Source organism: Molothrus ater, chromosome 10 (genome assembly GCF_012460135.2).
Source record: "Molothrus ater isolate BHLD 08-10-18 breed brown headed cowbird chromosome 10, BPBGC_Mater_1.1, whole genome shotgun sequence".
NCBI lineage: Eukaryota > Metazoa > Chordata > Aves > Passeriformes > Icteridae > Molothrus > Molothrus ater.
Genome location: NC_050487.2, coordinates 9,923,524 through 9,950,991, shown reverse-complemented (window position 1 = coordinate 9,950,991; position 27,468 = coordinate 9,923,524). Strand labels below are relative to the sequence as shown.

Genomic DNA, 27,468 nt, shown 5'->3' with positions numbered 1-27,468 from the left:
AAATCCCCATCAGCACTCCAACAGATGCTGCTCCATATTCATATTTAACAGCTTTCCCCTTTCCTAGTCACTTCATCCAGATGTTCCAGAAGGTACTGGAAATTCAATTAGAGGTGACATTTTATAAGTGCAAAGTAAAAACAACTCCATATTTATCATTCTGGAGTGAACCTGTCCAACAAAGACAGTTTCTCCATGTAAGGCAGCTCACACGCCTCACAGCACAGCTCACCTTGTGCTTGACCACACACTGCCCCACTGCTTCACAAAAGAAGACAAGCTTGAGCTTTGTGGGATTTGAAATTCCACATATTTAAATGTTTTTTCGCAGATTCACTGAATTAGAAATGCAGAACATGCGAGACAAAATCCAACCAAGTCCTAATGGAAGACCCACAGTAAGGTACCACCCTAGAGACTCTCTGCTGTGTCCCTGTGTGTTACTCCTGATTGTTTCTAGCAAGATTTGGAATGAAGCACTCAAGTCCAAAACTGACATTAGGTTCAGCTTGGCAAAACAAGGTTTCAGTACCCAGGAAAACAAGAACTTTTCCAGAATTTAGTCTTCCATGTACATGGCAAACACCACTACAAAGGGGTATTTTCATTGAAGTGGAGAGTAAACTTTCTCACGGGCAGAAATCAAATTCTGATGGGAAGTAAAAAAATTAAAAATGGCTACTCTGAGGCAGTTGTAGCTGTAGTCTGCTTGACTCTGCACATCTGCATTTTAAAAAAGCAAAACTGTTGGCCTAAAGTGGCCAGTCCCTTCACTATCTCCTACTACACCTGATATGCCTATATAAATACTGTTTTCTTGGTATTTTAAGGGGCATTTTTTTCCCTTTAGGAGAGGTGGTGCTGCGAGGGAAATCAGCACACTGACACAAAACCACAGAATTTGCCTGTGCTTAAAGACAAGATGGAAGAGGGAAAAGAATTTTAAAAGCTAAACACAGTTCTTTCATCACATCTTAATTCTGGGCTGTGAGAAACCCTTACTTATTAACAGCAATATGTTAGGTCATTCAGCCATTAAATTTCAAGAATGTGCCCATTAACAAGTCTGCTGATTAGGATTAATTAGGGAGCAGAATTTCTTACATGGTACCTGATCACAGAGTTTAGAGGAAGTAAAAAAACAACTCACAAGAAATCACAGCTCCTACAACAAAGGAATCAAACTGCAAATGCTGAAATATTTTATACAAAGCTATGTTTGCTCCAAGAGCCCTTGAGGCAGTCAGGCAGTGACGAGGGCCAGAGAAGAAGCAAGGTCCAACACTTACCTGGGTAACTGCCCTTAATTTTTGTCCCTGAAGAGACCAAGTGCAACAGAGCACACTGGGGATTCATCTGCCACCTCTGCTCTCAGCACTGCTCTGAAAACTGACTGATGGGGGCTTTCATGGCAAAAATCCTGCTGAGGACTCACAGAACAGTTTGGGTTGGATGGGGCCTTTAAAGGCCATCCAGGCCAACCCACCTGCAATGAGCAGGTGTTGATAAACCTTCTAAATACTGTACGTACCAGAACTTTTCTGTAATCTAACTCCAAAGCTTTCCCTAAATTAAAAAGAAACAAAGTTAGTCCCAATCCAATCAATCTACCCCCTTGGTATCACAAGTCTTATTTCTAACAACATAGCAGCAGCTCTGTCATTTAAAACATACACATTATTAATTACTATAATTAAAACCAAACAGCTTTAAATGTTAAAAAAATATTTATTTCAATTCTGTATACAAAAAAATGTCAAAACAACAGAATATTTATTAGTACTGAATTTTTTTGTGAGTATTTCATGGCATGTATGTCTAAGTTCACTTTACAAAACCAAGTGCTTATAGAATTGTAATTGGGTTTTTGATTTTCCTTAAGTATCTTTTTTACCTGACTAGCAGCACATCCTGTGCTTTTAAATAAGAAAAATATCAGAGTTCAGCACACACAGTATGTTGCACTGCAACTTTTGACCAGAGCATGAAAGGATTTCTGAGGAACCAATGCTACATCCTTTTCATTTACATCTGATTATTACCTGCTGAGAAAAGTATACAAGTTTTTGAGACTTATTTTCAGTGAACATAAAAAAGCTGGCCTTCTATAAAAGTGTCTACTGCTTTATTCTACAGCTATTGCATATATACAAAATCAACCAAGCCCAAGAGCACACCAGAAATCAGCATTCTGTCTGTACCTGGATTCCCACTGCAGCTGTGCCTGTTGTGTCCCAAAACCTTGAGCCCAAAGTCTGCATCCTGATATTGTGCTTTTCCCAGCAAACAAGAGCTTCCCTTACATACATTAGCTACAAACAGAAAGGGCCGGTACTACTTATTTAAAAAAACACAGTAAAAAATTTCCTTTCAGGATATTTTTTCTGTAGGAAATATACAGCACTGGTCTTTATATTAAAAAAATAACCTCATAGAAAAGTAGACTTCATAAAGCACAGGTTGGTGAAACACTTAAACTGCTAATCCTAATCCTCACTCCATCAGTGCTGATGAGGAGAATCCAACAGGTCTGTGTCAAAAGCCAATAACCAAATTATTCTTCTGCAATCACACCGCTCTGCAATAGATTTACAGGAATATCCCCAAGTTCTTTCATTCTGAGGATAAAATGCCTGGACAAGGAGTGATTTTCATGGTGATACTGGAACCAAAGCCCTCGAGGTTCATCAGTTAACATTAAGAGGCAGCAGTGCCATGGAAAGGACAGATTTATGTGGAGGGTGTGCCCATGGGACAACTGAGCTCTCAGATCTCCTGTCAACTCCTCTGGTTGGGTAAGGAAATGCTCAAAAATGAAAAATTCAAGGTAGCCTGTGTTTAGGTATGTTCTCCACAAGTCTAGAAACTCTCAGCTCTGAGATTGGTCTTCAAACAAGATAAATATTGAGAAATAGGGGAATTTTTAAAGCTGCATGAACAGCATATACAAAAGAAAATTTCCAAGCCTTCTTAGAAAGGGAAACAGACACTTTAAAAATATTAGTAAATAAATATATGCTTTGTATGGCATAGCCACCTACCTTTGCACAAAACTCCTAATAAATTATTTCAGCTCTGTAAAGGGCAGCAGTTTTTGATTTAAAACATAAATATTAAGAAAGGCTTTAGGAACACATAAGTAGTAACAACTCAGTTTTATCTCATCCAAGTTCTAGATAATATGGTGTGAGGAAGACTGCAACACTGAAGTTTGTATTAAATAATTCCTTGGTAAGGATAGCAGGGGAAGGATAGCTGCAACTATTTGTCTGCTCAAGAGCTTAAGCCTAGATTCACATAACCCAGCTACTGTCATCAAACCAATCTTTTCAAGTGTAATTTCATATGGTAATCCCAAAAAAAGGAGCTGGTCATCACAGATAACTGAGAAAGGTTTGTAAGGAAAAATGGCATAGTTTTAAAGTTACATAGAAAACGTAACATTTCAGTTGCAATGGATGAAGAAAACCTGTTGTCTGAGATCATCAGCAGTCAAGAAGCCAAGGAATTCTTAAAGCTATACAAAATAATTTAAGGAAAAAAAGACAGTTTGGAAAAACCATCATTCTTCTTCCATTTAAGGTGCATTAAGACGGAGATGGCCAAAGATCACATATTTATTCTTATCTCACATTTTTTAATTCAAGTTCCAACTTTGAGTCTGAACTCACAAATCCTATGCAGTTTTGCAACAAGTAGTAAAAATAATGGAAAAATATTACAAATCATTCTGTAAATTACAGGTTACAAATAAATCTGTAAATATTTTGGTAAGCCTGAATAGCACTTTACATCAACACCTGCCAACTTCATCATCTGTCAAACCTACGAAGCCTTCGCCTTCTCACGTCCTCTTCTGAGTTCTCAGGTGGAAACCAAAACCCATAAGGTCGCTGCCCATAATTGTGTGTTCCTCCACCAGAATCTACAATACACAATGAAAAACAACTGCTATTTTGGTCTGTAATAAGAGAAAAATGCACATATATCCTGTAAGCCAAAGCATCACAACACAAAGGAGACAGGGAATTGAATGTTTTCAATACTGATGGTTTCAGGGCAATTACAACATCCAGAAACTGCTCTGAAAAACAGTCAAATAAAAAGAAAAACCAAAACCAGAAAACTCCCCCAAACAATAAAGCTACCACCACCCAAAAAACCACCCCCAACCCAAGAACAAAACCAAACCAAACAACAAACCACAACAAAAAGAACATGTAACAAGTATTAACCCGTTAAGAATAACAAGTATTAACAAGTATTCACATTTTTCACGATCCCTGCTTTACACAGTAAACTCCAGAATGTTAAACTATTTCAGTGTCCTCAGCAGTTGTTTCTGGTAAAAGCAGCTTTTGTGTTTGCTTTTAGTACCGTCCAACATGTGCAGCCCCACAGCAGATGCACACATGGCTCCCACCCCCAGCTGGCAGCAGTTTCACAAGGAAAGGACACGTGGCAGCCCAACCATTCCAAGTGTAAGCAAAATCATCTGAGCACCAAGAGCACACCCAGCCCCACAGCTCTGGGCCCTGGCACCCCGAGGAGCCAGGAGTGGCCCTTCCAGCAGCTCTCCAGAATTCACATCAAGGCGCCCGGCAAAGGAACAACGCAGGGCTTGGTTACACACAGCAGCTCAGCTGAGGGGCTCTGGGAAACAAAATCACAGCCTGCCTTCTGAGCACAATTACAGTGTTAAGGACAAGCAGATTTGCTTTAAAGGTAATAAAACCTTTGTAACATTCAGCATTTCTTAAGCTTTCACCTGGCCACATAGGGTTAAAACTGCGTCATAATGCTGTAGTTTAATAATTGATTTTTAAATAATCATAATTAAACTACTTGCATTTTTAAAAAAATTCTTTCCAGTAGTGAAATTGTCAACTAAATAACAAAGTTTCTTATAAAAACATTTATTTTTCTATACAGCATCCCAGGTTAACTTTTACTTAAGAAAATAGATACCACTCACAGAGTTAAGACAATTCTTTGCATAGTCCCCATAAAATATGCTCAACACTTCAAATACACATGTGCTTTAATAAACACTAGTAATAGAATGAGGTGCTATAAAAAAAGATGAAAAATGCTCTTTTATATATTGACCCAAAAATAGAAGGCTACACAATATATTTTGACAAGCTTTAGGTTGAAGAAAAGATCTTTTTTTACATCAAACAATATGGTGAACAGCAAAGTCTGGATGTTTTAAAGAAATGTATTTGTATCTGCATGTAGATATTTAAATTATCCTGTTACCTAAAATAGTTCCCTGACACCTTTTTTCTTTTAATTACTGCAGAAATATTAATGAAATCACACCTTCATCTTATCAAAATATTTATAAGCCACAGTATTCAGAAATGGTAATTAGGCCACCGCTACTACTGAAACACCACCTGACATCTGTGCAAGAAACCAACACAGGCTTTTCAACACATCAGCAAAAACAAATTAAAGACTAATGGAATCTAAGACTGCATTCAAAGGACATGGAAACCTGCAACAACACTGGGTGACAGACAAAACCAAAGGATATAGTACAACAAACTTAGAACAAAACATTAACCCTTCCATGGCGTATTTTACAAATTTATTGTGAACTAGAACCACATTCTGTGAATATAGAAGACTGAGACCTCCATCCCTACCCTGTCACTGTGTGTAGGAGTTTCTTTTGTTACTTAAGTTCACAATTAAAGCACTTTGGAGCAGAAGAAAATCACTGTAATTGCAACAGATGTAACTACACCTGTATTAATGCAATGCCACAGAAGTGTTACATTAAACATTCTCACTTGATTTTTCCTCTTCTGAAGTTATGACCTTATTTTTAGGTTAGATAACATGATTTGCAAGACAGTCTCTATAAGAGTCAGGAGGAATATATGAAGCTACCAAACTGTTAAAGTCTCACTAGTAGAAATATGCAATTAGGTCTGATAAGAGGAGTGTAGCAAATAAATAGCAGAGGTATCACAAAGCAGTATGCCTGTATTTTTTTTTTCATGCCAGCTTAGTTGTTAAAGAACAATCTAGAACATTGCAGTTGAACAGCTTACCATTTTCAGTATCACCATCTGTCCTGGCACTACTGAATGTGGTATCCATACAAGAACCAAACTATACAAACACAAACACCCATACAAAGACCAGACACTTCCCATTTCTACAAATCTGTTACTTCTGGAGAGGCTTTGCTGTAGAAGATAATGAGGTAATTTCTTTTGAACCCAGCAAGGACCACACAGCTAACCAAAACAGAGAACTCTGATCTGGATATTTGATCAAATGTCATAACAACTTCCAACACTTGCTTGGGTTTCATTTTTACCAGTTTTATATAAATTGTCTCTTCCATAAATAGTATAGCCCTGCTAAATATATTATAACCACAAAATATTATTAAAGTTTACCAACCAGCACTTGGGTGTGCTACAGATCACATACAGTGCAATATATTGAAAACCTGACTTGCCTTGCTTTTTAATGCAAAAATACCAATGTTTAAAGTGCTCTATTTAAGAAAATGGGAGTTCTCTTAGTTTATAAACATCCAAGGGTTTTTTTTCCACAGAAGCAGTGATGTTGGAAAAGACCTTTGAGATCATGGAGTCCAGCCTACGACCCAACAGCCCTTGTCAGGCAGACTCTGGCACTGACACCACATCCAGCCTTTACTTAAACACCTCCAGGGACAGGGACTCCACAGCCTCCCTGCACAGCTCATTGCAAGGTATTTTTGATGCATTTGGAGGTAAAAGCAGCAAACTGGAAAGCAGCAAGAAGCCAGAGTCAAAAGCCCAGTGTTGCTTTACTCATTTCATCTCTTCCAGCCAATGAACAGTCAAGTCTTTAGGTCTAATCAAACTCACTTATGATTTACTGAGTTGTACAGAGAATTTTAAGGAAAGGCAGTGCAGGCATTTTTCCTCCTTTCATACTTTAACAGGACTAGAAGGCTTCCAGAAAGAGCTGAGACACACAAAACATAGCAACCTTTTCACTGTTTTGTGTTTCACTAGAAGTCAGACAGAAACTACAACTGAATATAAAATATAAAATGGCAAAACTGCTTTTATTCTTTCCTGTCCTTCCCTCTGCAAAACGCAGACATGCTATACAGTCTGAGAGCTTTGGCTTTTGGTACTTATCACTGCCCAGTTTTCCTGCTCAGCTCCAAGTAGACCACACTCATTAGCCTTTGCTATTGTTTCTAGCACAGCCCTTTCAGCTTCTGTCAATGTACGAAAATTTTGTCATGCTATGAAGCAAACTATTCTTCCTGGGGCTGATGTCAATATGCCTCATCTACAGACTTGAACTTAAACTGGTGAAGAAGACTGATGGAATTAACTACTGTTTCTGTGCTATGCTTTGGAACAGCTGACAAATGAAAAATCAAATTAGCAGGGAAGTAGCTGAGGGTAATGAGTTTAGAAGGAAAGTAACATACAATGAATCCAGACATAGCTGGATTGTTACAGAGCAAGCCAGAACAATCTTGAACAGTCTTTGTCTCTCTCTTGTATTTAAAAGAAGATGGTAAAATTGAGAAATACACAAAACCATTCCCTCCCCAAAAGTCTGATAATTTGTTTTGGTTAGGAGAGGAGATGGCTAAAGACTAAATCTTTAATCCATTCATACTTAAGGATTTTTATATTTATTTTCATCATGCTTCAAAATCTCATCTGTCAATATCAGTATCACCAAAATAAACTCTTTTTGAAGTAACAATTTGTTAAAAGCACACTGGTAACATTTTCAGAACCCTAACCCAAACCCTAACCCTGGGGATGCCTTTTGCAGCTGCAGTGTGCCTGGAACTCTGGGCTTTGTGGTTTTCAAAACCCTAACCCTAGGCACTAAATTCAGGCTAAGGCTGCTTGCAAGGAAAAAGCTTTGCAGCCTCCAGCTTCTCGGTGTCACCCTCCAGCTGCCCCTGTCACCCTCAGCGTCTCTGAGTGTCACCCACTGTGCCCTCTCCCTGCTCCTCCCTCAGCTCCCAGCCTCTGCCACCCTCAAGCCCCCAACAGTGCCCCTCAGCCTCTGTCATGCCCTGAAAGGACCCTAAAAAAACCCTGAAAAAAGCACTAGTTTTCAAAGTGTCCTAAACACCCCACAAAAACCTAAAAATACCCTTCTTTTAAAAGAAGTCCCTAAAACACCCCTAAAAATCCCCAAAGAACCTTTAAAAAATCCCTAAATAGTCTTAAAAGACCTCTAAGAATACCCCAAATAGCTTTAAAATGCCCTGATAAAAAAGCCTAAAAAATTCCCTCAAAAACCCTAGAAATACCCTAGTCCCAAAAAAGTTCTCCACAGACTCTCAATACTCCTCAAAAAGCCCAAAAAACTTTTAGTCCTAAAAAAGCCCCAAGAATACCCAAAAACACTCCTAAGAACTCCAATTAGTAATAAGACAGCCCTTAAAACACCCTAAAATAATTTTTAAAACTCTGAAAAAACCTTAAAGGTATCCTAAACAGTCCCAGAGAATTCCTAAAAAAACTCCTGCAAAAAAAACCCCCTAAAATATCCTAAAAATCCCTGAAAAAATATATATAATAAGAGAGCCCTAAATTAATTGTGGTACCTGCTATTACAACCTATTTCAAATCATTTTATGTAATTTTTTGTCATGTTAAGTACCTGTTTCATCATCTTTGTAATTGCAAGAATCCCTGAATGTTCACGCTTTAGGGAAAACATATTGTGTTCAAAGGATAGTGCTCATTCAAGCTAATTATTTTTCAAACTAACTGACAGGAAAGAGTATCCTAATTGCCCATTAGTACAGTAAATTTAATCTCTTCCTTTGTGTCTCTGAAACAGGTGTGATCAGTGACATGCTCTGTATTATGTTCTTTGTGAAAGAAGACATCTGCCTATAGGCAAACTGAACCTTTACACAGCTTTTTTAAGGAAGTATTTTAAGAGCTCAAATCTTAGGTCTCGCTTGTCCAAACTGAAGTGTTCCAGCAGGCAGGAGAAAGAAGTGCAAAATAAAGCAAGATCCCTACCTATGTGATTACACCAAATTCTACTGGAAACAATATATGATGGTACCTTGTCATGCTTCACTTGCCTGTGAGGCTTGAAAACTGCAACCAGCACTGAAACCAGGCACTGGCAGAGTGTTAAGAAATGCTGCTTTTGGCAGGGAAGCTTAAGTGAAATTCGGTTTGCCACAGCAATCTACTAGTGAGGTACTAGTGAAATTCATTGTTGTGTTTCATCAAAGGACATTCTCCAACAAAACACATTCCCTCTGATAGCACAAAACTTACCTTGTTCAAAAACACAAGGAGATAAAAAAATACATCTTACCTGGAGTGTTGGCGATTATTTAAGGCTACAAATGAAAGTTGCAGATGTTTCAAAGTCATACGTGTAAGCTTTTAAAGTGCATACTGTCTACTTATTTATATTATAATTTTATCACTTATTCATATTCTGTTTTCTTGATAGTTTAAAAAAACTCCACAAAAATGGCTCATTCTTTCAAGTAACATCTCAAAATGCTTAATACTAAAAGGAAGGATTTTTTTCTCAAACTCAATGTTCAAACTTATGCAAAACATCATCTTAAAAAGACAGTAAAGTAGACAATACCCCTTACAATAAAGCTCATTTTATATCAATTCCTTCCCAAAATTACAATATATGTCCAAAAATAAGTCATGAGGAATACATCTTATTTCCCTCCTAAGTCCCTTTCAGTATGAATCATAACTTAAGAGATAAAAATGCAATAAAATTCCTACCTCTTTCATTAAGACTGTTCAGCACTGCCCTTTCAAGCTGTTCTTCTTCAGTGAGCCCACCTGTATAATCAAAGTAGCTCCTTGGAGCTCTGTATTGATAATCTGGATAATAGCCATAATACTCTGTAAAATGAATCAAAAACAAAATAAATTGCTGCTACTCAGCAAGTGTGAAATCAGATATTATCTTCTTGCTATCTTTCTTCAACAAATCGTTTTAATTTGGGAAAGAAAAAAATTCTTAGGGTTCAATTACTTATACAATATATGCCATAAATTAACTTCTAATTTACAAAGCCACAGCATAGTAACAGGAGGAAAAAAAAACAAGAGAAAAAAGATGGACCAAACATCTCAATTTTTTATAACTGTTACAAGTAAGTGTCATAGAATTGCTATTACTAAGAAGTTTCAGACAAAAATTGAAAGACAGTTTTCCTCATCTCCTTGTAACATTTAGTTGTCAATATTTGGAGACCTTACTGCTATCACCAGAACACAAACCAGGTACTGTTCAGGCTTTTTCTCCCCACCTCTCTTCCCCTTTCCCCCAAAGCCCATAAAACAATGTCATCATAAATTCCAGTCATCTTTGGACCCAGAGAAGCCACAGGAAAAGATTCCTGCAAATTCCTGCAGTGCTGTACAGAGCTCATGTTGTGCTCTGGCACAGCTAAACCTGCCCTGCCAAAAGCCAGCACAGCACAGATCTCATCAGTGTCCCTCTCACTGCTGCTGCTGCACTGCTGACAAACCTTCCTGGCCTTTGCACAGCTGGCCAAAACCAAGCACAGGCCATCACCCACCCAAACACATGGGATTCAAAAGGAAAAAATTCCTTGGCTAGAGAATTGAGCAACACTCTCTTCCTGCTAACAACACAATCTGATCTTGACTGAGCACAGAAAACCTAAGCTGAGAAAAATTATGGAAAAAAGTCACACTTTTCAACTGAGGAAAACTATGGAGAAAAGTTCAGTTTTTCTATTCCATTTCTGTATTTTCAAAATACAAAGCTTTTGTGATGTGTTCATTTCCAGAGAGCTGAACAAGGGATTTTGAAGAACCAAAGTACACAAAGGTTGCCAGCTTCTTCCAGCTGAGAGAAAATTATACAAAGGTTTTTCAAAATGAGAAAAATGGAAATATTTTTGTATTAAACAAGTACAGCAGGCCATTTCCTTTTCCTTCAGATAATTAGCATCAATGATAGTCTTATGATCTTTCATTGGTTCTATCAATTCCAGGTGAAATTTGTGAAGTTTCTGTTGGTAATAAAAAATACAGGTGACAAAGTGAGGACAAATAAATAATTTCTATTTAAAAATTATTTTGCTAAAGAAAAATATCCCAAGCTCTAGAATCTTTAGTCAAATAAAACCAGCAATACTCTGTCTTGAAAGTTATACAGAAAAAGCAGGAAAAACTGAACAGAGTAACCGCACAAACTTCTACATTGAATTATATATTTTCCTCTGTATTTGCAAATATCCCTACATTGACTTTATATACACATGTACACATACACAGTAAACACACACATTCTGTCTTTTTCCAATTCTTTCTTGTCTTGGAACACAACTGACATTGGAAGATTTTTCCTACACCTGCAGTGAAATCTGACTGAGGGAAAGCATTGAGCTGTTATGTCTGTACACTCTCCTCATTCTCCTCTGCTTTATGTTAATCTGAATGAATATTTTCTCAGCTATAAATTTATTTTCTGAAGGCTTCAAAGCTACATGCATGAAGAGGGTAAAAATCCTGCTACTAAAAGCATTAAATTATCTGATGAAAGCAAAAGGATGCTGCATTTTAGGTTTGTTCTATTGCTGTAGTTTTTTCTATGTCTTATGTTTCACACTGCCAGCAAGTTGTAAGTGCTCAGAAAGCTGTAATCTTTTATTTTAAAATGAGACACAGTTTGGTAACACTGACATGTTCAAGGTGTTCCTATTAATCAAAATGAATGTCCTAATACTTTATTCATGAACTGCACTTAGAGAAAACCTAATTCAGCTGCTAAATACTAAATGTGCTAAAATTACACTTAAAACCTTTTTTCTTTCAAAGCTGTTTCCTTGTGCTGTTTCATAAAATCTGCTCTGACCATAGCTTCATCTATTTTTCTACTTAAATTGGTATTTAAAGGCATATAGTCAGCAATGCCAGAAAGTGAAAAACTAATCATGATATGCATCATTAGCCTATGACACTAGAGAGAGTTTTCTTCATTCACAGATGGCCAAATTTATTCCATATATCATACACCAAGCAAAAGGTTAAATCTTCCATTAAGACTTCTGCAAATAGGATGAAAGACAATTACAAAGTATATGAACAGGGAATGAACACAACAAATATATATTTTCTGAACTGCAGCTGTAAGTCATTTTTGACAAATGAATTTAGTACAAAGAAAAAATTAAATGGTTATATCTAAAGGCAAATTTGGAGGACAGGATAATTCAGGTTAACTCTCTCCATCTCCCCTTTGTCCAAAAGAACTCAAAGTAACAGCATTTGAGGACTGCTCAAAACACACCAAAAAAATCCCAGACCTCCTTGTTGTCAGCATAAAACAGCCTTTTTTTTCCCTCCCCATCATGGCAGATCTACTACATGAAATCTCTTCCATTTTCCCTACTTGAAAAGAATTGGAAAAGCAAACAGAAAGGGCTGTTGAGAAGCTCTCTGCTGCTCCTCCACAAGGGTGGTCTCATGCACCCACCCAAGCTCCCAGCAGCTGGGGTTTGTACAGGGGCTGTAACAGATCACAGAGTTTAAATGTCGAGTACAAATTCTTATCTTCATTAGCTATTAAAGGACTTTTTCCAATGTAAATCTTTTGAGTTTCCACCCACCCTGCTGTTCTGGGATACTGGAGGAAGGTTCAGTGTCTGTGAGCAGCTGGGCTGAGCAGCACCTGTACCTGGATGAGCCCCTTCCCCTGGGTGGGACTGCCAGCCATGGGAACAGGTCACTTGTGCTTGCTGCACACGCTGCCTTCACCTCTCATTTCACTTCTCAGTAGTAAAATTGTTTTATTTCTTTACTGGCCTTTAGATCAAATGTTCTGTGACCTGACAGTAAATGAGAGTAATGAAAATCCTGGGTAAATATACTTTTAAGTTGGAACAATCCCTGTTGCTGTTGCTGAAGAAAGCAGACTAAGATCTTTTGTTTAGGAATTACAAAACAGATGTTTCAAAAATACTTAAGGGCCCAGAATCCTACTTGTGGGAACTATTTAATGTAATAATAAAACTGGAGATAGTTCATGGAAGACAAAGTCCATCAGGGAGAATAAATGTAGCTATAAACTTGGCTCAAAGTAAGCACATCTCAATTATAAAAGACTACACAAAATAAAAACCCCTGCCTGACAAAACATCAGAGAACAGTAAGAATGATCAAACGTGTGAAATAGTTTCTTTATAAGCAACTAGACAGACTCCAACTTTCTGAAAGGAGGGAAAAGATAGCCATTGTGAGTACAGGACTGAAGTCTAAAAAGCCACTAAGGAAAGAAGTACATAAAGAATGAAGGTTTGGTCTCCCTCCCCAAAGAAGAATTAATATGCATCAAATGAAATTAGCAGTTAGCAGGTTTAAGCCAAACCAAAAAATGACAGATTCTAAAGCAGGAAGCACACTGTGAGTCTCTTCTGATGATGTAGGTGTTAAAAGTGTTCATGTTCATTCAAAGAGCTTGTGACAAATTGATGGAAGAAGGATCTACCACGGGCTATTAAAGACAAAATCCTCCCATAAAACTTTCTGCTGAGAACATCTTTAAGCCACAAGCCACTGCACACTGGCAGATATTTGAGAGAGTTATCACTATGCATTTATCCTGCTCTTCCAGGAGATGCCTAGGAAAGAGCATAAATCACTGCAGGAGGTAAGAGATGCCAGGACATGCATCCCTTAGCTCAGATCCAACACCCAGAGCCCTTCTCCCAGCCTCTCCTGGCCCCCACAGACAAAGACTCCACCTATTATTTCTGTACACTCCACAGGCAATGATTCAACGCTCTGCAGGAGAGGTGAACCAAATGAGCTCCACTCGGTGCCACCATTCCAACCATCCAGCTATAAACTGCAGATGGCCTAAATTCAGTCTGCTGAGGAGGGGCTTTCTGCACATAAATTACTTCATTTACAGAGAGGGCTCAAAGGAAGAAGATCCTTGTTAGACAGGGAAAACCACCCTAGAATGGAACAGATAAATTTGCCAGATGAAGGCATATTTACCAAGGTCCAAAAGGCTGCTTTCAGTAGACACAATTTCCCTACTGCTACACCTTGTGCAAAAGAGATGCTATTTTCCCTGAGGTAGCATTTTAGGAAGTCATGACCTTAATTTGAGGCTTAAGCCTCCTGTACAAAATCCATCCACACACTTGCCTGAAGAGGAAAGGTGAGACATGCCCAGAGAAGTAATATAAGTTTAGCAAGTATATGTGTGCAGAATATTTTGTATACTCTGTATGTTTCCATTTACATAGCTAACATGATTAGAAAACCCTATAGGTTTTCTAATCATTAGCAGAAACTGTTTTTAAAGCTGGAGTAAGTTTTTGGTTAAGTGGACAAGAGTACTTACCTGAATAGTAGTCCCTTGGCCTGTCAGGCTCAGTGAAGAAAGAAATGCCAGCTAAATAAAAGAATAATGCATATATTGTTAGAATAATCATATTTTCCTTATAGAATACGAAATTTAAATTTAAAGTACCCTTTATTTAAGAGTTTGTTTCTTAAGATACAGGCAGGAAATAAGTCATGGGTATCTGTTGATTGTTTTGGCAACAGTGAGAGAATATACTATTGCAAGCTTGTATGTTCCAGATTTTATAGTAGAGTGCCATGTTCAAGCAACAGATCCATGTAGACTAGAAAAAAAGCAAACCAACCTACTATGTTCTCCCAGAACACATAATGAACCATTTCTTTATTGAGAGTATTCATTAGTAACAACGTTTAATGCACAGAAAACTGAGGACTGGAGCAACACTGCATTATTCCTGCTTTGCCACATAGGAGAAAAAAAAAATGCCTGTGTGCTCAACACTGCTTCCTGCAGCTGTCAGTCACACAGAACCTGCACAGCAGCCAGGGCAGGTTCACCGACAGTACTGTGGGGTTATCCCTGAATCCCAGCATCGTCATCTTATTGCAGGGTTCCATACTGCTGTCTCCTTATCACAAAGGTTTCACACCTTCTTGGTATTTCTCGTGAGCAGCTCCTCAGAGCACTGACTCTTTCTTCTTCACAAAGCAGCCAACTGACTCCAGTTCCCTTCTTGAGCAGCCACCCCACTCTTTTATAGCATCTTCTCATTGGTTGCAGCTGTGGCCTGGTAAAGTCAGGTCTGTTCCTAATCTTTGATAATTGGCCCAGCTGCAACTCCTTAGGGGTAAGATTACTTTCTACACTATCTTTATTTTCTTATATTCTATCCCCCCTACATCCCAGAGAAATTGATTGGAAGGGACCTCAGCAGGTCCCCAGTCCAACTCCAAGCAGAGCAGGGTTAGTGAGGAGATCAGAGAGGTTACTCAGGTAGGGCTGCATCTTGCCATGTCCAAGGTGGAGCCCCTGAAGCTGCCCTGGCAGCTGAGCTGATGCCTGTTCCATAGTGATCAGGCAGTTCCCTGTGGCACAGCATCATGCAAGGTTAACCTTTAACTAACAAGACACCTGACGCCTGTTCCTCCAGCAAGGCAGGAAAGCTGATGCTCTGGTGTCATTTCCCTTCCAGCTGCTGAACATGCATGACCTACAGACTATCCCCAAGCTGTGGTCAAAGCCCCAGTGAGAGCACACACATCTGAACAATTAATTCCCCACTGTACAAACACCGTATCCATGTTCAATTGGATGGAACAGTCATGAATAAAGTACTCAACCTATCAAGTAGTCAGACAAAAAAAAGCCAAATATTCTGCCAACCAACCCCAGCACAGCTGCTGTGTGGGGGCTTAGACTTCCAGTTAAAACACTGACATCTATGGGACTGTTCATTTAAAAGTTTGCAGGGCTGTCTGCATTTAAAACAATTTTTAAGACTAAAGATATCTAAAGCTATAATCTTTTTTAGAAAATAATTATTACTGCAATATGAAAATCTGTAATAACACATTGAGAAATCCAGCAACCATTTCTTAAGCATCCCACCTCCTTTTTCATACCATACAAACTTCCATTAGAATGAACATAACAGCAGAAATCAAGATGGAAACACTTGGCTCTGACGTATGTTATGGCTTCACCACATTTCACTTGAAGTGCCACTTTCATTGAAAGATTGTACTCTAAATAAATACTTGAAAAGAAGAGTAAAAGTTACTCCTCTAAGTAAAAATATCTGAAAGTCACATTTATTCTTAATTGTTCTTCTCCATATTTAAGAAAAAAAAAGAATTTTTTCTTCTGCACCTGCTTGAATAAAATGAGCACATCTTTAATTGTCTAAAAACTTGCTGGAATGGGCTGAATTTCTATATGCAAGGCTTACTGAATTTTAAAAATAAAAGTGTTCCTTATGCAGATTTTGTAAATTCAACAAAATTATATACCTGCACAGGCTTGCATGATCTTTTTCAGAGGTCCCATAGTGTACATCAATCCAACAAGAATCCCTGACAAATGCCCAGCGAAAGAAGTCCTAGAAAATAAAAAAATCCTGTGAGGAGACTTTTTTTGGTAGGGATACAAAAGGGAGAGTGTAGAACTAGTTGTAAAGATAAAGTCTCTGAGACTTCCAGAGAAAGTCCCTGAGTGAGACCAAGCACAGAGACATTACTTGCCTGCAAGGTTGTAATGCCAAGTCTTCTTTCTAAAATTGGGAGTTACACAGTTACAGGAAAGTATTTAACAAGTATCCTGAGAAAGCTAATTGGAGAGATTTCTTTAAATTTCTTTAAAAATATCATTACCATTTCTTTAAATTTCTTTTAAAATATCATTACCATTTGTATACAGAAGGAAAAGGCTCTGGGGTCTTTTGAGAAATCAAACCAGAAGAACATATTTACTGTAAACAAGCTTTGCTCAAGTCACTGACATGACTATGGGGTACTCTATAAATTAAGAAATCAATTTTCAGAATTCAAGTTAAGAGTTAAACTCTTTTGTGTTTAAACATAGAGTAAGAGAAAATCTTCTGAATTCAAGCAGGTGTAAACACTAGTTGCAAATTTTTCACCTTTCTTACCAAGTTACAGGAGCCAATACACTAAACATTTAAATTTCCTCATATGTGCAATTAGAAATAACTCATTTATACTGATTGTCAAAAAATTAAATAATACAAGCTAAAATGAGCTTTTTCTTCCTTTATAAAGTAGAAATGAAACCTCTGTTTAATGCACCAAGTGTAATGTTGGCATCAATTTTTACATTCAGGTCAGTGATCTACAGGAGTTTTACAGAGGATGGCACAAGCACTCAAGCCAAGCCACCTTCCAGGCATCAGTGGTAAAGGAGACAGGAAAATGCACGTGTCACTAGAGGGAGGTAAAGATCACATCTAAATTCACTCTTTTGCCACCTACTTAACCTCAAACTCTCTAGTGCCATGGGGAGCTGCAGTTCTCTCTTGTTAAAAACCAACAACTCTCTAGAGAGTAACACATAAATGCTGATGTGAAAATTTATAGATAAAAGGTAGTTACCAAAATAAAGTATCTATAAGGAACTAATTTTCCAAACAGCTTTTCTGGAACAGATTTTCCAAATTTATGAAAAATGCATGCCTGACTTGGAAAATGTCTGACCTCAGAAAATAAAAAATACGTAGAAATCACCTACTCTAGGAATCACCAACATGATTGGTTCACCTAAGACTTAAGATATCTGCTCAGTTCTGGAGGAGGCACAGATGAAACAGAACGTAACTTTGCCCACGTCTGTTCTTCCATTAAACAAACAATCCCAAAGACTGCTAAGCAAAGCCTACATCTCAATATCCTTTATGGAAGGTGAAGATTAGAAAGATACTGAACGCACTTGAAAATTTTTCCAAAACAAAAACATTAATGAGAAAGAAAATAATAAGATGTCAGTAAACTTCTAAATCCTCTCTCAGCACAGCAGGCCCAAATTTATTGCATAAACTTTCTAACTGGGCAGAATTCTGCCCCAATTACTGACCTCTTATCTATTCAAAATTAAATTATGCAATTCAGTTTACAAAAGGAACCAGTTAAACATAGACTTCAAATACTATAACCTGCCCTGAGCACACAGATGAGCATGTAAGAGCAATGCTGTGAGAGATAGAATTGCTATGGTTCATGGAAAGGCAGTAGGCAGTTACTAATTAAACATATGTTCTAGCATATGAATTTCTGGAGATCACTACTTGTTTTCTGTAGCCTCTATTATCATTTAAGTGCTGTGAAATTGCCCTCTGTAGAGGTCACTGTAGAGGTTTAGATGAGGCAGCAATCTAAACTTCCATGAAATTATGAAAAAAATTTTTATATTATTTTTGGACTTTCTATCCACTCTCAATCCAAAGACATTTCTACAATAAAGCAACTGAAAAAGAACAGCACACAATGTCTGAATTCATGTTTTTACTCTACCATAAACAGTAGGATATGGTTTTACTTCATACACAACGCCCTTCCACTATTCCTTAATTAAAAACAGTATTGTTAAACATATCACCAAATAAAACCTAGGTACAGCTAAAACAACAGTTAATGTATTTCACAAAAATGTTTTTAATGCACTGAAAGCTTTACTTTTACATCTGTAGCAATGCCATGCAGCTCACAAACAAAACTGCATTTGGGCAGAGCACTCTTCTGGTCTTTAATCCTCACTGCAGTTAATTGAGCAGCCAGGATAAAGCCATAAAACCAGTGCTCAACCTAAGCAATATCTGAATTCTCCTTCTGCACTAGGAAATGTTCTATCAGCTATATCATAGTGTCTGACAAGGAATATCTCAGTATTGCTGAGATATTTATCTTTCTGAAAAAGGGAAATTGTACTGTGATTAATAAATAATATTAATCTGTGTAATAAACAATCTGATTTGAGAGTTCATAGGTTTTGTGTCTGTACTTTGCATATATTCAGCAATGTGATTCACAGTTACAAAATATTACACAGGAAAATTACTCATTTGCAAACAGGACTTAAAGAAATCAACTGCAACGAAGAGCAAGGTTCTCCCAGAGGTAGGGGCAGATGAACTGTGCTGGCACAGAGCACCCTGGGAAACTGAGGGAGGTGACCAGCAGCACTGCAGGACAGTGACACTGACAGTGACAAAACTGGCAGAATACTGGATGATATTCTGATCATAAATCAGAGGAGTGACTAAGCCAGAGTGGTCTAGAACAGCAATGGCAAGCAGACAGTGGAACGCTGCTCAGCTCATGAAGCCCTTGGCACTAGGGTGGAATAGTTGAGCCACCTTGTTGAACAGGCTCAGCCCTTTCCTTGCCCATCAACTTTTGTTATCTTCCCTCAAATACTCAATTACACCTGCTGAGAACAGTATTTCAGGTTTTTAATTTGAGATGTACTCAAAAAAATGTTTTTTGGTTTTAAGGAAAAAGCAGACTGCAGGCCCAACACTGCACTGGGATACCAGCTAACACTACTCACAATTCAAGAGACATTTCAAACTACTCCAGACAGCCCCAATCTCTTCTCCTTTCCTTGAAATATCAAATGCATTTACCCTGGGGAGATGAAATGAATAGCCACCAGCTCCACCCAACAAGCATATTTACTGGATATGGGCAATCCAAAGACACTGCTCACTCTTCCTGGGTTATAATGGTTGTTCAGAACTTTCAAAGCAAACAAGACTCCTGCAAACAAGAAGAAATCACATGAAGAGAGAAATACTTGTGACCAAATAATAAAGAAATGCAAACAATTTGAAGTACCATGCAGTTTCAAAGCACCATGAAGCATATTGCTGCATGCCAGAACAATTCTGTTCTTTCAGTGATACTTTTCAGTGACTTAAAAAAAAGATACAAAAACTGTATATTTGTATAACAGCCAAATCTAAGCTGCTTTTTAATGTGCCTTCTCACTGTAGCTATTTAGGTATTCAAAACAATACAAACATAATTTAAAATGGGAGTTCTAGTTGATATAATTGACAAAATTAATGAACTCAAAAAAATGTTCTGTGACTGAGAAAAGCCACTACTGAAAACAAGGCAAACAATATGTGTAAAGCTCAACAGTAGGTTCAAATTCTGAATTAATGGAAAATCATCTTACACATACTCCAGAATCACTTGTTTCTGAAAAAAAAAGTAGATAAATCACCTTTAATCACAGTAAATAGTATTAATTTCTAACTGACTGCAATTGTTTTATCATGCAACTGCCAGCCAATATGATAGAATGAATTCAGAGAACTTATTGGAAGTGTTTATGAAAAAGTCCCTCTCAAGAGAAAGCTCACAGTGGTCTAACAACTTTCTTAAAGGCTGAAAAAGAAAGCTTGCCTTCTAAGGTTAGGTCCCAAGGACAGCAAGGAAATCCCCTACTTATGTAGAAATGCAGGGCTACTTTTCTACTTGACTGCAGATTTTTTAAAGAGAAGAAATTTATTGACTTTAAAATGATCTGCTAAAGGAGGAGACAAGACCATTACTGGAAGGAAGATGACCAAAATCAGGTGTTTAGATGTTGCTAGCAGAAGGAAATCTAGGGGAGTGTCTCCAAAGACAGGCATGAGTAATTTTAAACTGACAGGCTTTTCTAGAAGCCACCTAAGGAGCATTATTGAAATGTTTATACAACATCTGAAAATTAAGAGTTCAGACTTTAATTAACCAGCAATATGAAACAGAAAACACAATTCTCCAAGGATGATGACATTTTCATGTTCTCATGTAAAGTCCCTGCTGGTCATAAGAACATGAACTGAATTACTTTATGTTCATGTCCATAGTACATGTTTCAATTTAAAAATAGGAGAAGCATACTGATGTGACACTCATATACAGATGTACACCTATGCTCTTTCTGCAATTAACAGTTATTGTTATATAGCAAATATACAGATGAATTGTACATAAGTAAATTGGACCAACCCTGTGTCTTACCTGAAAAACCCACGCCACAATTTATTTCATAGGAAGGATCATCCAGAATTATCACAAGCAGGACTTCCAGCACCAGGTAAACTACTCCAATCAGTATTGAAAATACTGCAATTATGTAGGCAAACCATAGGCTCTTCAGCTTTCTTTCCAGCATTATGCCCTTCCAAAGCATGGAAATCATGTTATAATACAAATGCCAATCATCTGCATGGTGGAAAGGAGCAAGCAGCAAACGTTGCCAGTTCTTTCTGTGGACAGCTTCATTCACACTGAGACACGCTTCAGACAGTGGCCTCAAAGGATTCAGAAAGAGAAAAATATTCAGTACCAGCACCCCAAGGGTAACAGAAGGAATGTTCTGGAGCCCAACTTGAGAAATTTGATAAAGCAGCAAAAGCAGTCCAGCACTGACTCCTCTTTGCCTTCGTTCCATAGTTAGTTCTTCATTCAAAGAAATGTGAAGATTATTTCAATTTCCAGTCCTTTGTTCAATTTCAAAACCATACAAGTTTTGGAAATTCTGAAAGAAAAAAGATAACTTGTTATATACATATTACAGTGTTTTGAAGCTCATCACTGTTTTCATGAGTTTTTAAACACAAAAAAAAATTCATCAAGGTAATCAGCTGAGACCTTTTATATATCAAAACAAAAATTCAAGTGAGGAAAAGAAATCAGAATTTGTAAACTGATACAAAACACAAATAAAAGAGATTTATACAGGCAATCCAGACAAACATTGAGAGAAAAAGCAGTCTGCAACCTCTGTTTCACATCCTTCCACATGCTGTACTTAATCCATTAAAATACTTGGGTATTCTGGACATGTTTTCATTAATTCTCATTCAGTCAGAATACTTAAGATTACAGGAAGGAAAACAGTTCAAAATTCTTCTCTAGAGTCTCAGTTTCCAGGATTCCTATTTTTGCTACATATTTAATTTTTTTTAATGACCACTTTTTCAACTTTTACAAATATTCCAAACAAGCTAAGCTTGAAAACTAAAAGTCACAATTTAGACAAAAGGAACAGAGACACAGCTAAGCACTCCTAGATGCAATTTGAAAATTGTTACTGCTTTCCTAAGGATGAAAATAAAGAGTTTAGTTTAGAAGTAAGCGATGAAGAAAACTCTAGGGGGAAATCATATACAAAACCAGCATAAAAAAATTTTAATTAAGAGTTGTAACAAAATTTTCATCTTTGCCTTATTTATGCCAGAAAAACCCAGGAGATTGAAGAGGGCTACAGACAGAGATCTGGCAAGAAACAGATTGACTCTGACGGGGACTGACAAGAGAGGAGGGAGGAAGCTGCACTGGGTAATAGAGCACAGGGGCTGTGAGCGTGGAGCCACCTGTGGAAGACAGGAAGAGACCCAGGATTCGGAACCAGAGCCAGCTTGGCCAGCCCTGCTTCACCTCTGAGAGCTCTGCAGGGTGGCCCAACCACAGCACAGCCTCTCCTCCCCTCCAGGGTGTCCCTCCTTTGCAGAACTACTGGAGACACCCAACACGTTATTCCATGTCTAAGTATCAGTTATGTAGAACCAGCAAAACACAATTCCTCTTCAAAACTCTGCCACCAGGTTTCAAATGAAACCACCTGAAAGAATCAGATATATACAAAATTCTCATTTCAACACCCCATTAACCTTCTTTTTTAGTAAACATACTTAAAGTTAATATACTAATTTTTTATTTAAATGCCTTTCCAATTAATACAAAATTATTCCTCTTCAACATTTTCATTAGATAAACAATCTAGTTCTTCTAGAGGACAGCTCAAGTTGCAAAATTGAACCTTCCCCATTATGTCTGTTAGGATTTACTAATTTCACATTTCTACAGACCATTGCCATGCCTGCAAACACTTTACTAAATATGTTTATTCAGGTATTCAGAGTATTCTTAATAATTTGAATGGGTTGCATTCCCCAAAGTGAGTGAGCAGATGTAAAATAAAAAGCATCTCTGGATGGTGTTATCCTGCACCAGCAAAAGGACCTGGGAGACCTGCACAGGGTGGAACATCAAGGACAACCAGCTAGGGGCCAGGCTACCTTCTCTGCTCATCCTGAAGTGAGGGAAGCACACAGTTCCATGCTAGTTCACACACAGAATTAATTAATGCCACTTCTTATAATTAAGTATTTTTTTAGTCTCTGTATTTCTGGCTAAATCACCTTTATGCTTATTATAGCAATTTAAGAGAAGAAAAAGCCAAATTGGTTGTGGTTTTTTATTCTGAAAACGACTGCAGTAAACCAGAATGCATGTAAAATGTATTTGCTACATTACAATGAAACTGACTACGTTTTCCCCACTTTATTATATTGGAAATGCTACATAATGCCTGAGCCTTGTCCAAAACAGAGTGAAAACAACAGAAACATACCAGGCCTCTGGAACATGTAACTTCCTACACCGGTGCCGGTGCCGTCTAAAACCAGTGGTAAATGATCACAATTGAACTGCAGATACCACAGCTGTAGCCCTCACAAAGCTCAAATGAACCAACCTGTTAAGCTGCAAATTGGCCATTGCAGATAATTACGTTGTCAGTCTTTGACTTTAACATTACCAAAAAAAATATAGTTAAAGCAAAGTTTAATCAATGTCAATGTCATTCTCTTTTTCCACACTAGCTCTGATATCAGGTACACCAACACCCCCCAATATTCTTATAATCTTCTATGCAGACCTCTGGCTTTTCTTGTACTACATGCACAGTTCCATCTTTTTCACCACAAAACAGTCGACACAAAAACTGTTAGAATTTCAAAGTGAACATCCTTTAAATGCAAGTTACGAGGAAACATCAAAATCTTGCCATACCATGTTGTTCAAATTGTCAAATATCTTATGTTTTAAAGTTCCCATCTCTGCTTCTGATACCCTTAAATTCCCAATTTAAGTGCTTTCAACACCCATACACCTAAGAAAAGAAACCCTCATGCAGCACACAGCCAGACAATAATCATGGAACAGGATTGGGAATGTTTTCCATCATGATTTCAGCAGTGCTAGTTATCATAAACCATTCCCATTACTGGGAGCAACCAAAATGTCAGCCAAAACACATTGTGTGTTTGAGTCAAAGGGAAAAAGACCCCAGCAAGAGAACAGAAGTTATTTGAGAGCCTCTTTAATGCAACTCCCTTAAAACATACACAGCTTTCAGCTGTTTGAACATTCTTCCTCAGCCTCTACACTGTTCATTAAAAGTCTAATGAGGCCTGAAACAATGAAGCACTTTTTTCTTCTTTTTTTTTCTGAAAACATGCCACCTACTTCAAAATGTACAAATTTCCAGAACAGACTTGAAACAGACCTTTGTCTTGCATCCAGGCTGCCACGTGTCTGCATTTTTTGTCACCTACTCAAGATAAATGTCTGAACTAAATATTCTTGGAATTTGTTGTTTCATACTAAACAAGTAAAAGCATTTAAACTTATTTTTGCTGTGACAAACCCCCTCACTCAATTGGCAACCATAAAATATTATGTCTTGACATTACTAAAAAAATAATGTCATAAAGTAATTATTTTAGTAAATATCAGTTAAAATGAAATGTTCTACCATCTTTTCCTATAGCTGTAATTTGAATTTAGAGGAAAAGAATCCCCCTGTGCCCTTGCTCCCCCTAAAATAGACATAACTATCCTGAAATTTTATGTTTATACAAAACCAAGTACACTCTGGAAAAAAAAAATTGTGCATTCAGCCTACATCTTGAGATTAGAGCTAGACCAATGTGAAAACCACTTGAAACACGAAGGGTGAGTGTCAGATGGCAAGCACAAAGCATTCCACACTGGAGATAAGCCTCAACAGGCCCACAGCACTTGTCTGTGAAGGCCTCTCCAGGTAGAGCAGAATCAGTGCTTTTAGGGAAAAGAGGAGGGCAAAGGAAGCAGGAGTCAACTGTAAACACTTTCACTGTGGCCCTCAAACCTTGGAAAGAGGTGGGGAAAATGCCTAAGAGAAAAAACAACCAATGCAAGGAAAAATAAACTAAAAAACTGAAACACAATGAATCATCCTGTTTATATTGAATAAGTATGCAAGGAGAAGGTCAGCCACAAGCTGTCAGCTACAATCAGCTTTCAAATGTCCAATCAACTACATAGTTCATAGCAAAGACAAGGTCCCGACTTAATTATAAAATTAATTACTTCATAAAGAACAACTTCTGGATTCATCAGATTTGCCTTTAAAGGGCTTTCCTTCACAAAGGAAAACTGAATGGTGAACTCAAAAGACACAGCATTTCAGAATTTGGTAAGAGAAGTCCCACATATGTAATAAAAATGTTTTAAAACAATTTAAACTCCTTTACTGAGACAATTCAAAGTTAAATATCAACGTTCAATGACTTCATAAATGGCTATATCCCAGTCTTTTTTTTATTATGGAACATTTTAAATTTCATTCAAAGTTTTCTGTGAGAATAAAGAAGTTCTTTTGCCTCTTATATCTGTTTCAGCATGAAAATGGAAAATCTTTTATAGCTTTTTTAATCCTCTTAGGTACCACTAAAGGAGGAAGTTCTTAACAAAATAAGCTTTTTAACTAAAAACTTCACCTTAAAACTGCAAATTGTGTTCTGAAGGGTGCAACAATTACTGTTCACAAGAAAATGTACACATGTTAAACAATACATGCCAAGAATCATTTTAGCCACCTTACCCCAAAATAAATGAGACATCTTTCACAGGAGAGAACCCAAGGGACTAGGTCAAATCTCTCTCCTAACAGACAGTAATTAGTAACTGCCTTTCAAAACACCAGGATACATCTACACTAATCGAAGTTGGAGAAGTGAAATAGTCATAAATATTTAATATCACTGTACTTATAAAGATAAGAGGATGTCACAGCTTAAAATAAAAATAGATCAAAACAACAGTGAACTTCAGATTAGGCCACAGCTGAGTTTTAACTTCACAGATGTTTAACTCAGGGTCAGGGATTTGGGGTTTGTTGGGGTTTTTTTCCCCACTCGATTGCAGTTGCTACACGTGTACAATGTTTTAACTGGGTAATCGAACTAGAAGAGCATCCTCCTTTACCTGAAGAACTTTTTAATATTATGAAAAATTAAACTCTCAAGATTGCCTGACTCCACTACAGAAGTGTGAAGCACAACAGCTCTCACAATTTTGGCATTCCTTGGTAGCTTTGAAGGACAATTTGCCTGCAGTGCGTAAGAGAAAGGAAGAACAGGAAAGGTAGGAAAGGAAGAACAGGAACTTTTTGAAGAAATCCACTTTAAAATAATACTGGTTAAATAATCAATTCAGAAACACACGCGTTCTAGTATTAGCTTTATACTACTGTTGTCAACACTTCCAATCTATGTCAATAAAAACCAGTTCCAGGAAGAACATCACTGTGCTATTTCAGGAAATCAAACCAGCTCAGGTATTGTTCATTACATTTCACAGACACCTGAGTTACTCAGACTCGGTGTTTAACAACTGGAAGAAGGCTTACCAAATGCAGACAAGATATACTTGCCTTTGCCTCTTCTTCGCTACAGCTGCAAGTTGTTTGCAGTTTTGGGAGGCAGGATTTTTTGTTTTGTAGCATTAACCAAGAAAGTACATAGTTGTGGCGAGTTACTGATTTTTTTAAGAAGTTGTTTCTGGAATTTATAAAAAAAGACCACTGCCGAAAACGGGGCAAACGAAAGCAGTAAGGCCAGAATGGAGCGGTGTGAGGAGCACCAACCATCACGCGCAGCTGTGGCTGCGGATAAGCCCCGCTGCTCCCGACACCCGGCTCCTCCCGCCACCACAGCGCTCCCAGGAACCGAGTCCACGGGCACGACGCTGGGGGTGTGTATAAAGATAATGGCTGCGAAACCGTGAAATATCGGCGATTCGACTTCCCAGGCCGCTTCAGCTCCGTCATTCCCACCACCACTCCTTGCAGCGGCGGGAAGGAGCGAAGCGCGACGGAGGGAAACCTCCTACAGAGCGCAGCTTGAGGGCAGCTTACCCAGCCCAGGCCCCGCTTGTCGGGGCTTGCACCGGGCTCCCCCCCTCAGCGGGGCGGAGCTCCCCGGGTGTGGGCCGCGCCCCTCACGGCCGGGGGGCCGCTCTCCGCCGGGAGGCGGCGGCAAAGGCAAGACAGGAGGAGGGCAGGAGAGCAGAATAAGAGAGCACGGCAGGAGGAGCCGCGCAGGGACGGGGAGGAGGTGGCGACGGCGGCTCCAGCATCCCCCCGCCCCTGCACTCACGTTCTCCGGCGGCGGCAGACCGGGAACCTCGCACCGCCCCGCGTGACTCGCGGCCGCCACTCCGCGGCGAGGGGCGCGGCCCCGCCCGGGGAACGCACCGCGCATGCGCCGAGGCCGCCGTGCCGCCAGGGGCACTGTGCGGGCGGCTGAGGGCGGGGCGCGGAGGCGGGAAAGCTGAGGCGGCCGCTCGGGGCGGCTGTTGGCCGCTGGCACTGCCCACTATTAAAATACACAGTCGGCTTGCCTTTGAGGGCGTTTTACTGCAGATGCAAAACAGTAACTAGTTCTGTAAGTTTAATAGTTCGAGGACTTTTTTTTTTTTTCAAGCGTTAAAAGCAATTAGGTGAAGA

At 38.5% G+C, this 27,468-nt stretch overlaps 1 protein-coding gene across 1 annotated transcript; it reads right to left on the bottom strand.

Annotated features, from left to right (window-relative positions):
* Window positions 1–1,708: 1,708 nt before the first annotated feature.
* RHBDD1 (rhomboid domain containing 1) lies at window positions 1,709–27,181 on the bottom strand. Its single transcript, XM_036389221.1, has 7 exons — window positions 27,119–27,181; window positions 20,871–21,390; window positions 19,481–19,613; window positions 16,356–16,444; window positions 14,383–14,433; window positions 9,774–9,896; window positions 1,709–3,925 (listed from the first exon to the last, which is right to left on the bottom strand). Exons 2-7 carry the CDS (start codon window positions 21,301–21,303, stop codon window positions 3,813–3,815), a joined length of 942 nt encoding a protein of 313 aa, XP_036245114.1. The 5' UTR covers window positions 21,304–21,390; window positions 27,119–27,181; the 3' UTR covers window positions 1,709–3,812.
* Window positions 27,182–27,468: the final 287 nt, after the last annotated feature.

What these genes read in the sequence shown, in the direction of transcription:
- RHBDD1 (XM_036389221.1), bottom strand. Translation starts at nt 21,303, where the DNA reads ATGGAACGAAGGCAAAGAGGAGTCAGTGCTGGACTGCTTTTGCTGCTT. An exon ending in TTGTGGCGTGGGTTTTTCAG is followed by an intron (nt 19,614 to 20,870) that starts GTAAGACACAGG and finishes TCTTGTTTGCAG; the next exon opens with GAGTCTTGTTTGCTTTGAAA. An exon ending in GCCAAGGGACTACTATTCAG is followed by an intron (nt 9,897 to 14,382) that starts GTAAGTACTCTT and finishes TTCATTTTACAG; the next exon opens with AGTATTATGGCTATTATCCA.